At 41.5% G+C, this 12,895-nt stretch overlaps 1 protein-coding gene and 1 long non-coding RNA gene across 2 annotated transcripts; one reads left to right on the top strand and one right to left on the bottom strand.

Moving 5' to 3' along the window:
- Positions 1–1,557: 1,557 nt before the first annotated feature.
- Positions 1,558–5,084, bottom strand: LOC137868432 (uncharacterized). Its single transcript, XR_011102217.1, has 3 exons — positions 4,864–5,084; positions 3,187–3,300; positions 1,558–2,218 (listed from the first exon to the last, which is right to left on the bottom strand). It is a non-coding gene; the product is annotated as an uncharacterized lncRNA (long non-coding RNA).
- A 1,565-nt stretch (positions 5,085–6,649) lies between these two features.
- On the top strand, positions 6,650–12,716 carry LOC137868431 (calcium-independent phospholipase A2-gamma-like). The gene is made up of 9 exons (XM_068705206.1): positions 6,650–6,739; positions 7,654–9,149; positions 9,252–9,404; positions 9,492–9,649; positions 10,004–10,098; positions 10,221–10,392; positions 10,510–10,567; positions 10,659–10,853; positions 11,225–12,716. The coding sequence occupies exons 2-9, from the start codon at positions 7,746–7,748 to the stop codon at positions 11,681–11,683; spliced, it is 2,694 nt and encodes an 897-aa protein (XP_068561307.1). The 5' UTR covers positions 6,650–6,739; positions 7,654–7,745; the 3' UTR covers positions 11,684–12,716.
- Positions 12,717–12,895: the final 179 nt, after the last annotated feature.

The raw sequence follows: 12,895 nt of genomic DNA, 5'->3' as shown, positions 1-12,895 counted from the left end.
GTGTGTGTGTGTGTGTGTGTGTGTGTGTGTGTGTGTGTGTGTGTGTGTATGCGTGCGTGCGTGCTGGCGGACAGAGCCTCTCGTTATGATTGCAATGCAGAACAGCGTGTGCTCGTCAAAGGTCGTGTCAGTTGTTACTGTAGTATATAAATTAAATAGTTTATATTGTTTTAAAATGATGATATAACAACAATAAAATACGTAATAGTTTTATGTTACATTTATTTACATTATGAATAAATGCTCGACTGTAAAATAATGTTCCATTGTGACCGTACATTGTTAGTTAGGGTTTAAATTAGATGCTTATTCCGTTTGTACCTTGTAATGACTCAGTCTATGCTGCTAAATAAAAAATACCCTACACTATACATATACATAGTTACACTGTAACTTCTAATCTTAAGCATAGCTGCGTTCATTATATCTATTCAGCGCGACAGACTTAATTAGACGTGATTGTTGTGTATCACGTGTTGTGCTCGGTTTCTAAGAAGCCTTTTTTTGTTTTCGAGGAAGACGTGTTCGTGTTGCGCTGTGACGTAAGCAGCAGCTAACTTCAGCTCACTGAGACCCTTGAATTGTCAGCCCCCCCCCCCCCCACCCCTCTCTAATTTTAGCTCCCAGTCTGGCAGTCAGCTGGTGACAAACACATGACTTTAAGCCTCACAAAGCATTGGTTTACGCTCGTCCGCCACTCAGCCCAGCTCAGCCAATGAGAGTTAAGTACTGCATGAGAGAACGTTTGAATTAAGTATGAAAGTAGAGTAGCTATAAGGTACTTTGGCTCCTGAGTTTCCCCCATTTAATCAGCTCTGAACAGAGGAGATATTGATATACCTTACTTGATGCTTGGACACTTTTGTTTTTATCTGACATTTGTGATTTTTTTTTAGTATAAATACCAGCAGAACATCAACATGTTTAATTGTCATTCATAATTTGATACCATGCTGATGTTAGCATTAAGCTCAAAGCATCGCTGTGCCAAAACAAGTACCGTCTCACAGAGCTGCACGGCTTTAGACTCTCGTTCTGTTTGTTTCTCTAGATTCCTGTTGAAAATGCTGCCACGTCCAAAGTCAAGATTTGGACTTTGATTGCTGCTCACCACTCCAGGTCAAACACGGGTCGCTATCTCAGCACCAACTTGTGTTCAAGTTCGGTGAACAAGACATTGAGATCATACTGCAAAGATAGGCACCTGATGAGCCTTCTCAGAAAGAACCCTCGGCCTGGACCTCCACAGATATTACTATCACCTCCGCATCTCTCCAGATTTACAAGAAAAGGTATATTTAACAATTTAAACCACAGTGACGCATGCTCTGCCTGTAACCGCTTCCTCAGAGATTATGCCAAAGAGATTAATCATGTCCAGGTTTGAGGAGTTCTCTTTTGAGTGCACTGGGAGGACACCTTGGTCAGTCATTAAATAGAATATCCAGACACATTAACATTTATTTCAAGATAAAGGATGTTCCTTCAGCGGAAAATGCCGGCCTTGTTGTCACAACTCTGTCACGAAGGGAGCTCTTGAGGAGGACTCGGACGCAGAGTAGAGGTTCAGCTGACAATCTTTTATTTCCAACAAAAATACACAGGGAAATCCCTGGAAACAAAAAAACTCCTCCGAAGAGGGAAGAACGGGGAAATGCTCTGGCTAAACTAATAGAGCTGGGTAATATTAAATACAGGAAGCCAACAAAAACCTCTCTTAGCGAGGAAAGAAGAAAATGACAAAGTAGAACTAAAAATGCTCTGATTTAACTCAAGAGCTGCAAAGTCAAAACGGCAAAAGCCAAACCAAAAATCTCTTCTCGAGGAAGGTATTAAACTACAAGTAAAATGCTCTGATGTAACTCAAAGAGCTGAATAGTCAAAAAGGCAAAATGCAAAAAACTAAATCTCTCTTACCGAGGAAACAAGAAAATAATCAGTCACTAACAAAAAGGCTCTGACATAATTCTAAGGGCTGTGAAGCAATAAACGGCACAAGGCCAACCAAGGACTCAATAACAAGGTTCGGGACAGACAAAACTATGACTTGACACTAGCATAGGGCGGGTGTGCAAGACGAAAGGACATGACACACTGGCACAGGACAAGGGGAGACGCAGACTATAAGTACACATGAGGGAAGTGGGGGAACAGGTGGAGACAATCAGGAATCAGGGAAGACAATCAGACTGGTGACACATGAGGAAGGGCAAGGAACCTGAAACGAGAGGAGAGTTAATTTCCAAAATAAAACAGGAAGTCACAAAACAAATGTGGAGACAGGACAAAAACCCAGCTTGACATACAGGTGTGACAAACTCCATCATATCTTGACAAGTCACAGAGAAGGAGTCAAAGTCAACCAGCAGACAGAGAGCAGACTTTATCATAGAGACAACACGGACCTTGAGAAGCAAAGACAAACAGGAGAGCTCAGGAAAAAGGCCTTCGATACAGGGTGACTCTGAAGCGCAGCTATTTCACATAGCATTTTTGGCAATATTTGGAGAGAGTTACAGTTATGTTGTTATTCACATAAACTCCGTCTTCTCTCGCGGTTTTGCAGAAATTCGAAACATTAAAAAAATAATTGTACAGTTTGTCTGAAAAAGTCTTATGGAAAGAAGTCATAAAGATGTCATATTATAGTATGCTGAAAAAAGCCATATAGAAGTCATAATCGAAAAAAAAGTCATGGAGAAGGATGTTGAAAAAAATCATTAAAAAGTAATTTTCTAACATGTCGTAAAAAAAGTCATAGTATAGTATGGTGACAAGTTGTAAAAAACGTAGTATAGTTGGTGAAAAAAGTCATAGTATAGTATGCTAAAAAAAGTTATAGTATAGTGTGTCTAAAAAAGTGTTAGTATAGTTTGTCTTAAAAAGTCACAGTATAGTGTGTCCAAAAAAAATATAAAAAATTAATTTTCTAGCGTGTCGAAAAAAAGTCATAGTATAGTATGGCGACAAGTTGTAAAAAACGTAGTATAGTGTGGCTAAAAAAGTGTTAGTATAGTATGTCTTAAATAGTCATATTATAGTATGCTAAAAAAAAGTAATACTATAGTATGTCGAAAAGAGTCACAGTATAGTGTTGAAAAAAAATCAAACCTCTTAAGGTTTGATCCTTAAGAGGTTTGATGAATTTTGAGTTCTAACATCCACTATGAATAGTCAAATACACACAGAGAATAGCACTGGTGGCCTTGTTGGTTAGTTCCTGGTCTGGAAGGCGTCAACAGTAGGAGACGGTGGACAACCTGAACAAAATGAAGATGTTGTCCTCAGCTCTGCCTTCATCTGAGGAGAAAAGACGAGAAGGACAACATGAGAATTTGCATCACGTTCACGTACATGTGGACTTACTACTACAAGCAGGGGTTCTAAAAGCACAGTATAGTATGTCATATACTACATATACTTTTATCGTGCTATTATTTATTACTTTCATGGCATTTATTTATGACACGCTCCTAGGACAGTTTTTTATGGCTACCATTACCATTTTTATTTTACTTTATTATTACATGCTTGTGTACATGACTTTTCTTGATAACGTTGTATCTTTTTATGGCATACTCTGCTACTTTTAATGACATCTTTATGGAGTACTATCTGTTGATATACAGTTTTTTTCAGCATACTTGTGGTGGCTGGGCGTGGTTGGGTGCAGCTGTGCTACAATGCTTTACTGTGACATTTTGAAAGACCTATATATAGTGTGTAGCATTTGCAGATGTTGTTGTTGCACCTCTGGTTTTGGATGTTCGCATGAATAAACATAACACTGAGACCGACCAACATAGGAGGAAAAGTACAAAAAAAATATTTTTTGACATGTGCCAACAACACCATCAAACCATAGTGGACAGCACACAGGCTGTTGACTGCTGTAGGCTACGCCAAAACAGCAGTAGTCAACACCGCTGAATGTTCTCTTAACAGGTTTGACAATCCGAACCCGGTCATAACTCTCAACAGACTAGCAGGACAACAACAACATCCCACCTCACTCTCTCTGCCAATCCCAGGTACGCTCCCTTGTGCCACCCTCCCCCCATGGGTCGCGAGAATGATTGACAGGTTTAACAATTTCACAGGTCATGAGACCTTCGCTGACCTCAGTAAGTGTAATAACCATTAATCTTATCTGGAGCACCTTCTCCGAGCAAACACAATAACACTTATAACATAACAGATTCACATTACATGTCACCCAGTCCGTTAATATTAGCATCCAAAGAAATATAATAGTTTTGTGATCAATAATTAAAATTTGTATTCTCATCATCTAGAATTCTGTGTAAATCAGTCTGATATGTTTCTTCTAACATGAACATATAGTAGTAGAGGAGTAAGCAGACAACAGAACATGTGGGTATTGAGGAAAATATTGAGGCTAACGTAACAAACATGACAGAGAAAAAGCTTTGCTGCAAAACAGAGAGAGTTATGACGTACTGTAGACAATACTGTCACATATCCTGTTGCATAAATGGAGGAAGCAAAATGCAGTCATATATCGTGTTGCAGGGAGCTGCCACTAGATGTCCTTGTACGTTTAAAATAATCACCCTTGAGTGAAATTGTTGCTCGTGAACTGTGCTGTATGGCATGATGATTGTTGGCCAGATTATGATCGGGCTGTTCATGTAAAAGTGCTTTTTAACAGATACAGGCAGAAATGATGGGTGAAATCATTATCTAGAGCAGGGGTGGGCAAACTTTTTTGGCTCAGGGGCCACATTGACTTTTAAAATTTGACAGACGGGCCGGGCCAGTATCAGATGGATAGAGAGTGTTTGTGTGAACCAATATAAAATATAAGTAAAAGCCAATAACTAAAAAGTAAAGAGAACTTACATTTCAGTGGGAACAGTGTTGTTGGTCCCCCTTTTTTGCCAGTGCATCAAAGTTTGGTGTCAGCTTTGTTGTGGCAATTCTCAGGACAGATCTGAGGTGTTTATCCATTAACTGGGATCTGCGGCGTGATTTGTTGGTTTTCATCACGCTGAACGTCTGTTCACACACGTAAGTAGAGCCAAACAACACCAGCATCCTCTGTGCCATCCTCCTCATGTTTGGAAACTTGGCTTCGCTTAGTGAAGCATAGAATTCAGCCAGGTTAAGGGAGTTGAACTTCTCCTTTAAGACGGCGTCACATTGAAGATCAGTGAGTTCCAATTGCAACTCCTGCGGCGCCGTTTCATAATCTTGTGACAGGGGACATGACATGCCGTATAAAACGGACCATGTCTCCGTGGCGCGCTTGTCTGTGGGGGAGGGGTGGAGGTGAGCCGCGCAGACAGCAGCAGCTGGACTCGCAGCCTGATGCGCTGCAGAAAGCACGGCACAGCTGTCCTCTGCCGCACGGCACGTAAAGACCGCTGTAACGCTTCTCCGTTCCCGACTTGAGTTAAGAAACATCGATGCTGGTCTTTTGCCGTCATCGTGCTTCGGGAAACTCAAGTCCTGAACGGAGAAGCGTTACAGCGGTCTTCACTATAATTTATAATTCATAATACTCGGCGGGCCGGATCAAAACGCCCAACGGGCCGGATCCGGCCCACGGGCCGTAGTTTGCCCACCCTTGATCTAGAGTTTCTAGGAAAATAAAATAAAAAAAACAAATCAACTGACTGAACTGGCATAATATTTGTCATTTGAATGACACTTTGTAAGTCATTTCTCTATGCTGGTGGACAAAAAGTTTGTAATCTCACTGGAGCCTCTCCTGTTATGAGCGTGTTTCATCAACAATACATTGAGTATTATGTTGGTAATACGTTGAGTCTTATGGTTATATTAGTTGGAAATAAATTACTCTGTATTTTTTTTTATTCTAGTGTAGCTATTTAAAAATTGCAGCGTACAGTTATGTTTTTTATGAGTAATAAGAAGGGCTTCTTAATCAACTAACAGTCATACTATTTTGTCAACTAATTACATTACTAGTTGATTTAATCAACAGATGTATAAAAGAGTTTCTCCCCAGAATCGGAATCACACAAAAGCAGAAATATGTTCATATGTTTCTTTGAAATAAGTCATCCAGCATAAAAAAACATGAAAACAACTAATCAACTCAGGGAATATTAGTCAACTACGACCTAGATGACCAATTAGTCAACTAATGAACTGAGAGGGGGAAATTCAGAAGTGGATTCATTTATATTATATATATTAAAATTATATATTTACAAAAACTGACGTAGCTATAATTATAAAATACTTTATAGTTCAATAGGTTATTAAATACTGTGTTGTAATTTCATTGTTCAAACGTCTTTTTCCTTGCTGTAACAGTGAAGTCACAATATTTAAAGACATGTATGTTTTTTGATCACATGTTGTGCTCAGTTTCTAAGAATCCCGCTTGTTTTCGAGGAAGGTGTTGCTCTGTGACGACAGCAGCAGCTAACTGCAGCTCACCGAGACCCCTTGCATTGTCAGCCCCCTCTCTAATTATAGCTTCCAGTCTGGCAGTCAGCGGTGGCAACACATGACTTTAAGCCCGTGTGTGGGCTCACAAAGCATTGGTTTACGCTCGTCCGCCCCTCAGCCCAGCTCAGCCAATAAGAGTTAAGGACTGCATGAGAGAAAGGTTGAATTAAGTATCAAAACACTGAAGAAATAGTACCTCTGACAGTTTGTTAAAAGTGCTGTGCTGGATTTCAAAACACAAAGACTTGGTTGAAGAAGAATTGTGAAGACAGAAGAACTAGGTGTTGTGTTTGAGGTAAATCCTTAGTGTCTGTCATTATCTGGCATTTCCTGTCAAGGTTGGAGTAGCTATAAGCTACTTTGGTTCATGACCTTCCCTCACTCAAGAGGGAAACAACCTTTGTAGATCTGTGGCTGTTGTAAAGTCAAGCTGTTTACCTTTGTCTTTGTGAAGGCACCACAGGAAGTGTTCATGAATGCATTTTATTTTACATGGTAGAAAAGTAGAAGAATGCTCCTAAAGATCTCTGGGTTCTCAAATTTCCATCAGAAATAGCAGATTTATTGACGACATTAAGAGTTGTTTACAGGTCATGTTCACGGACGTATTTGCTCTGAGGTTTCTTGAAAAGGTGGACGTGCAAGGTTGCTGTGGAACATAATGTTTGTACACAAACAGCTCACCCTGAAAGTGCACACTTTCTGTTAACAGTGACAATGTGCCTCTCTGAACAGAAGAGATCATGATTTTGCCTGAGGCTTTGACACTTTTACCTAAAGTTTGTACTTTTATTTTGTTTTGGATAAATTGAAGATCGACTAACGCTCCTAACGCCCCCAGTGGGATGTCATCCTTTGTTGTCATTGTAATGTCTCTACAACTACTGGATGGATTGCCATTAAATGTGGTTCAGGCTCTCATTTTGATACCCTGATTTTTCATTTGGCGCCAGGTCCAAATTTCAAATCGTCCAACGCTTTAGTTTACCAAACACCTCCGAAAATTCCATTCCCATCAGCCTCGACTGTACTTTGTTTTATGTCGTTAGCACATGCTGACATGCTAAACTAAGATTCTGAACATGGTACATATTATAATGCTAAACATCAACAAACTACACTGTCCTTCTGACCTTGTTAGCGTGCTAATGTTAGCATTTAGCATCACTGTGCCAACACAGTCTCACAGAGCTGCTTCTATTTCCCTAGATTCCTGTTGAAAATGCTGCTCCGGACAAAATCGACGCAAACTCAAGAGTGACATTTGAACTCTGATTGCTGCTCACCACTCCAGGTCAAGCATGGGTCGCTACCTCAGCACCATCGTGTGTTCAAGTTCGGTGAACAAGACATTGAGATCATACTGCAAAGTTAGGTACCTAATGAGCCTTCTCAGAAAGTACCCTCGTCTGGCTAAAGCAACGCTCGGCCTGGACCTCCACAGATATTACCTCCTATCACCTCCTCATCTGTCCAGATTTACAAGAAAAGGTATATTTAACAATGTAAACCGCAGTGCTGCAGGCTCTGCTTCTAACCACTTCCTCAGAGATTATACCAAAGAACTGAGTCATCTCCAGGTGGTGCGTTTTTACTCATCCTCCGATAGGAATACATTCAAACCTGACGCTCCAATTGGGATTTACGAGGAGGCTCAGAATGGTTTCCTTTCGACTTCACTGGGAGGACGTCTTGGTCAATCGTTTAATAAAATGTCCAGACACATCAATATTTATTTCAAGAGAAAGGATGTTTCTCTGGCTGAAAACGCCGGCCTTGTTGTCACAACTCCAGAATGGCTTGGAAGGTCGCAGAGGCGTAGTCAGAGTCAAACAGCAGTCAAAGAGCAAAATAAATCAGGCAAAGACACAACGCAGACCGTGAAAAGCAAAGACACACAGAACAGCTCGGAGATAAGTCCTTCAAAACAAGACAACTTTGGACTGCAACTGTTTCACATCAGTTCTTTGGCGACGAGATTTGGAGAGAGCTACAGTTACGTTGCTGGTCACGTTAACTCAGTCTTCTCTCGCAGTTTTACCAAAGATCAAATGCAGGAGAATTTGGAGACCGTGTCTTCCTCAAGAGGGAAAAACAGAAGGCTGAAGAGGAGACCAATGCAAAACACTTACATCATGAATTCTAAAGAAGCTGAACTGTCTGAAGTCAAGTCAGGCGCCCATCAGCCAACAGTGGAAACTAACAATATCTCCAGCAGCTGGGAGGAGGGCTACCTCCATTTTGCAAGACACATCAATAAATACTTTGGTGCCAAAGTTACTAAAGACGTTGATCAAGATCAAAATAGCAAAAAGAAGTCTTCAGCACAATCTACCTCACAAACCCAAGGTGCCATGCCACAACTGAAGCAGGACGACCCTATCGTCCATGAAACAGGAGGCCTTTTCCACAGCAGCAGTAATACCACTAACTTCGGAGATAACTATTTGCAAACGGCCGGCCACATCAATCAGTATTTCAAGGGTCAAAGTGGAGTGGATGAGGACACTGTTGGAAATCTCTTCACAGAGATGGATCCTGGATCTGCTACCTCTGAGAGACTAAAGTCTGTGTCCTTTATGGACTGCCTTTACAACCCCACTAGTGCCATCCCTGACTTGCTGGGTGCTTATCTGAAACTGGGCCCCTTGACTCAGACTCGGAAGCCTGCCATGACTTCACCAGAGACAATGTTGAATAAAAAGGTGAGTTGAGGCTTCATGTTCAGTGATCAAGAACATGAGAAACTGAAGGTATAAAGTTCTATGCAAATGTGTATTAGTAATCTGTGGTTGTTTTGTTCTCAGCTGGTATTGAGTCGGAGGCAGGCAGAGGAAATGACACGGGGGTTGATTGGCACTCTGTCACAGGCTTCGCCTCCAGAAGCTCTGGCTGTCTGCGTGGAGGCACTCAATGGACACCTCATCCGTTACCCATCATGCAAAGCTATAATGTGGCAGGTTTGTCGGAAGTGAAACAACATTTCACAAACAGTTTAACAAACTGATTTGACCTCAGTGAATTCTCACAGTAGTTTGTGTTTCCAGGAGAGGACTGCAGTCACACTGTTGAGAAAGCGACGGACCTACAGAGATAACCAGGCGCTTCAGAGCGCCTTGAGAGAAAGCTTGGCTCTAATCGGCTACGTGGATCCAGTCAAAGGTTGTGGCATAAGAGTGCTCTCAATTGACGGTGGTGGCACAAGGTAACTGTGAGAAAAATTATAATTGATGAAGGATAGGCTTTACAAATTCAGCGTGCATGAATATTTATTTATTATAATTTATTCATCAATGAATCTCTAATTTATTTCCCCCTGGTTAGTTGTTTTGTCTACACATTTTTGACAAGTATTAATCAAATATCAAAATAGTTGTTCATTGATTTTATGTCGATCCACTAGTATATTCATCAACTCATTGTTTCAGCTCAACCCTATTTATGATGGTCTCTGTATCGTGCTTTGTATAGAATTACCTGACTTAATCAACTCATCTTAATATGTTTATTCTTCACTTCATATTCATGGTATTCAATAGTCTGTCTCTGTCTTTTCCAGAGGTGTGGTGCCTTTGCAGGTACTAAAGCTACTGGAAGCTCAAACAGGCAAGAAGATCCACCAGCTGTTTGACTACATCTGTGGAGTGAGCACAGGTGACAAACAACAGACCTGAGAGTTCCTAAGCTAATATTTAACGATATGATTCATGCCTAACAACCTCTCGATGCTTCTGAGTCTGACTCTATCTGTGTTTCTCTGCATGTGTTTATTAAAGGTGCCGTTCTAGCCTTCATGCTGGGTCTCGCCCATTTTTCCCTGGAGGAGTGTGCTGACATGTATCGTCGGTTTGGTTCTGAAGTGTTTCGGCAGAACCCGCTGGTCGGCACCATGAAGATGGGCTGGAGTCACTCTTACTACAACACTGAGACCTGGGAGACAATACTACGGTATGCACAGAATGGATTCTAACACTACTGTATGTACTCCGTGTGGTGTATTCTCAACATGTTAACAAGACAGCAACAATCTGGTCTGATGGAATTTTCTATTTTCATCCTGTTTAGAGAAAAGCTGGGAAATAGAGTACTTATCAAAACAGCCGGAGATGAGTTGAGTCCCAAGGTAAGAATACTGCTGGCGGTTGGTTTCACAGTGTTTGTGTCAAATCGCCATGAAGCTCACAGCACTGATAAAATAATGTGTTGTTGCTCAGGTTTCAGCAGTCAGCGCCGTGGTGAACTGGGGTACCAGTCCAAAGGCCTTCGTCTTCCGCAACTACAACCACAAACCAGGCTCTCTCAGCCGCTACGCAGGAGGCTCAGTTTGCCAGATGTGGCAGGCAGTGCGAGCGTCATCGGCCGCCCCGGGATACTTCCAGGAGTTCCCCTTAGAAAGCGACATCCACCAGGTGGGAAACTGCTATATCTGCATTTTCAGTGAGCACCTTTGTGACTTGCGGTGCACACAAAAGCCATGTTTTTAATGCAACTTAGATGAAAAAGGATCTGTGATGAGTAAACGTTTGAAGACCTTTGCCTGCTCTGCATTCAAAATGTGTCTGCCCCCCTCCCCCACCCACTAATCAATTTCATATTACGAAATTGCAGTTATTGCTGAAGCTGTTGAGTTCCATCATCTATTTCAAGCTTTAATCGGCTTCGATCGGGATGTTAAAAAGGCTCCGCGTTTTGACTCACACACATGGTTTATACTATATGGAAAAAGCGACAAAATACGTGTCCTGTACATTTGTAGATGGATTTCTGTATGTCTTCTTAGGATGGAGGAATCATCTTGAACAATCCCTGTGCCTTGGCTGTCCATGAGAGCCGTCTACTGTGGCCCGACCAGCCCTTCCAGTGTGTGCTGTCCCTTGGCACGGGCCGCTATGACAACGCTAAGAGGGGACCTACCACCTCCACCAGCCTGAGGGCCAAAATCAGCAACCTGATCAGCAGTGCTACTGACACCGAAGGGGTCCACACACTTTTGGACGAACTGCTGGCTCCGGACGTGTACTTCCGCTTCAACCCCATGTTGAGCTCTTTGGTGTCCCTGGACGAGAGCCGGCCGCAGGCCCTGGACCAGCTGCAGAGAGACAACCAGAACTACCTTGAGAGAAACCGGCTGAAACTGGCAAGGCTCTGTCTGGTGCTCGGGGCGGAGCGCTCGGCTGCAAGCAGGACTAAGGACTGGATGAGTGGGAGGGCCTGGGAGATGAAGCAGAGATGGGTGTGAGTAGGTGCAGTGTGAGGTATGTGTACACAATAATGCATATGCACTGGTACCCAGTGGACAAAATAACAACAACCCTGATGTATTAATGCAATTTGGTTTGTTGATCCCTTAACTTTTCAGGTAAAATACTAGTTTCAAAACTAATGACATTCCCATCTGCCTCTGTTGTGTTTTATGTTTAGCGCTAATTACTGAACGAAGATGGTGAACATGGCGAACATTATACCTGCAAAACACAAGCATGTTTATGTCAGCAGGTTAGCATGCTGCTGGTTAGCATTTAGCTCAAAGTAAAGTACAGTATAACAGAGCCGCTAATGTGAATTTTACACCGTGTCTACACATTTGATATGCATAAATGAGACCCACATGGTTATTTTCTTCTGTTTTATGTGCTACAGCGATTGTGTGTTGGGCTACATCTTGTTGAGGGTCTACATGTGATCACGGCTGTCATTGCTTATTGCAGTTTTCTGTCTTTGGCATCGGTTGTTGTGAAAAAAATGTGATTTTGCAGCTGAATTCAGAATTACAAAGCAAGCTACTTTACAGTAGATATTAAGTTGTGTAGCTTACTGATCGGCAGAATGCATCAGCCTTCAGACGGGGTTGAACAATCACCAAGAGACTTTTCATGTCAGTATAAAACAACTTAAAGAGAAACAAAGAAGCCAGATAGTTGCTACTAAGCTTCAATCATTTCATCAAGGTTATTATGTCATAATATGTTTCTTCTGTTTGGTTTACTTCCTGTTATACATGCAGGCTACTGCAAGCCAAATCAATATGATGTTGTCAACAAGCAACCTCACTTATAGCACGTTCATGCACTTTATTTAAAAAAAGCTTTGTGTTAATGTGCACATAATGATCTGATTATTTCTGTTAATGTTGCACTTCTCAGTGTTGTTGAATGTGATATAAGCTATAAATTATTCTTTCATGTGACATCACAGATACAGTAGTATATTATTGTGCAATTGGGCATTGTATCATTGTATGTTTTGAATAAATATATATTTATGAAGACTTTTGTTCTTGTCATGAAAGTTATTTTTTGATTCTGTACTGAACACAACACCATTTTTTTTGCCAAACCGATAAATAAATCACCCTGTTTTTGACAAATTGTGTCAAACTTTATCAATGAGGGAAAAGTCATCCAATCACTTGAATGTGACGGGTTAACCCCCCCCCCCCCCCCCCCCCCAT

This window comes from Cebidichthys violaceus, unplaced genomic scaffold, assembly GCF_023349555.1.
Source record: "Cebidichthys violaceus isolate CVI_PGR_0920_01 unplaced genomic scaffold, fCebVio1.0.p SCAF_110, whole genome shotgun sequence".
Classification (NCBI taxonomy): Eukaryota; Metazoa; Chordata; class Actinopteri; order Perciformes; family Stichaeidae; genus Cebidichthys; species Cebidichthys violaceus.
This window is presented reverse-complemented; position numbering and strand designations above follow the sequence as displayed.

Coding starts and splice junctions, on each gene's coding strand:
- LOC137868431 (XM_068705206.1), top strand. CDS start 7,746: ATGGGTCGCTACCTCAGCACCATCGTGTGTTCAAGTTCGGTGAACAAG. Junction 9,405..9,491: donor GCAAAGCTATAATGTGGCAG/GTTTGTCGGAAG, acceptor TTGTGTTTCCAG/GAGAGGACTGCAGTCACACT. Junction 10,854..11,224: donor TAGAAAGCGACATCCACCAG/GTGGGAAACTGC, acceptor ATGTCTTCTTAG/GATGGAGGAATCATCTTGAA.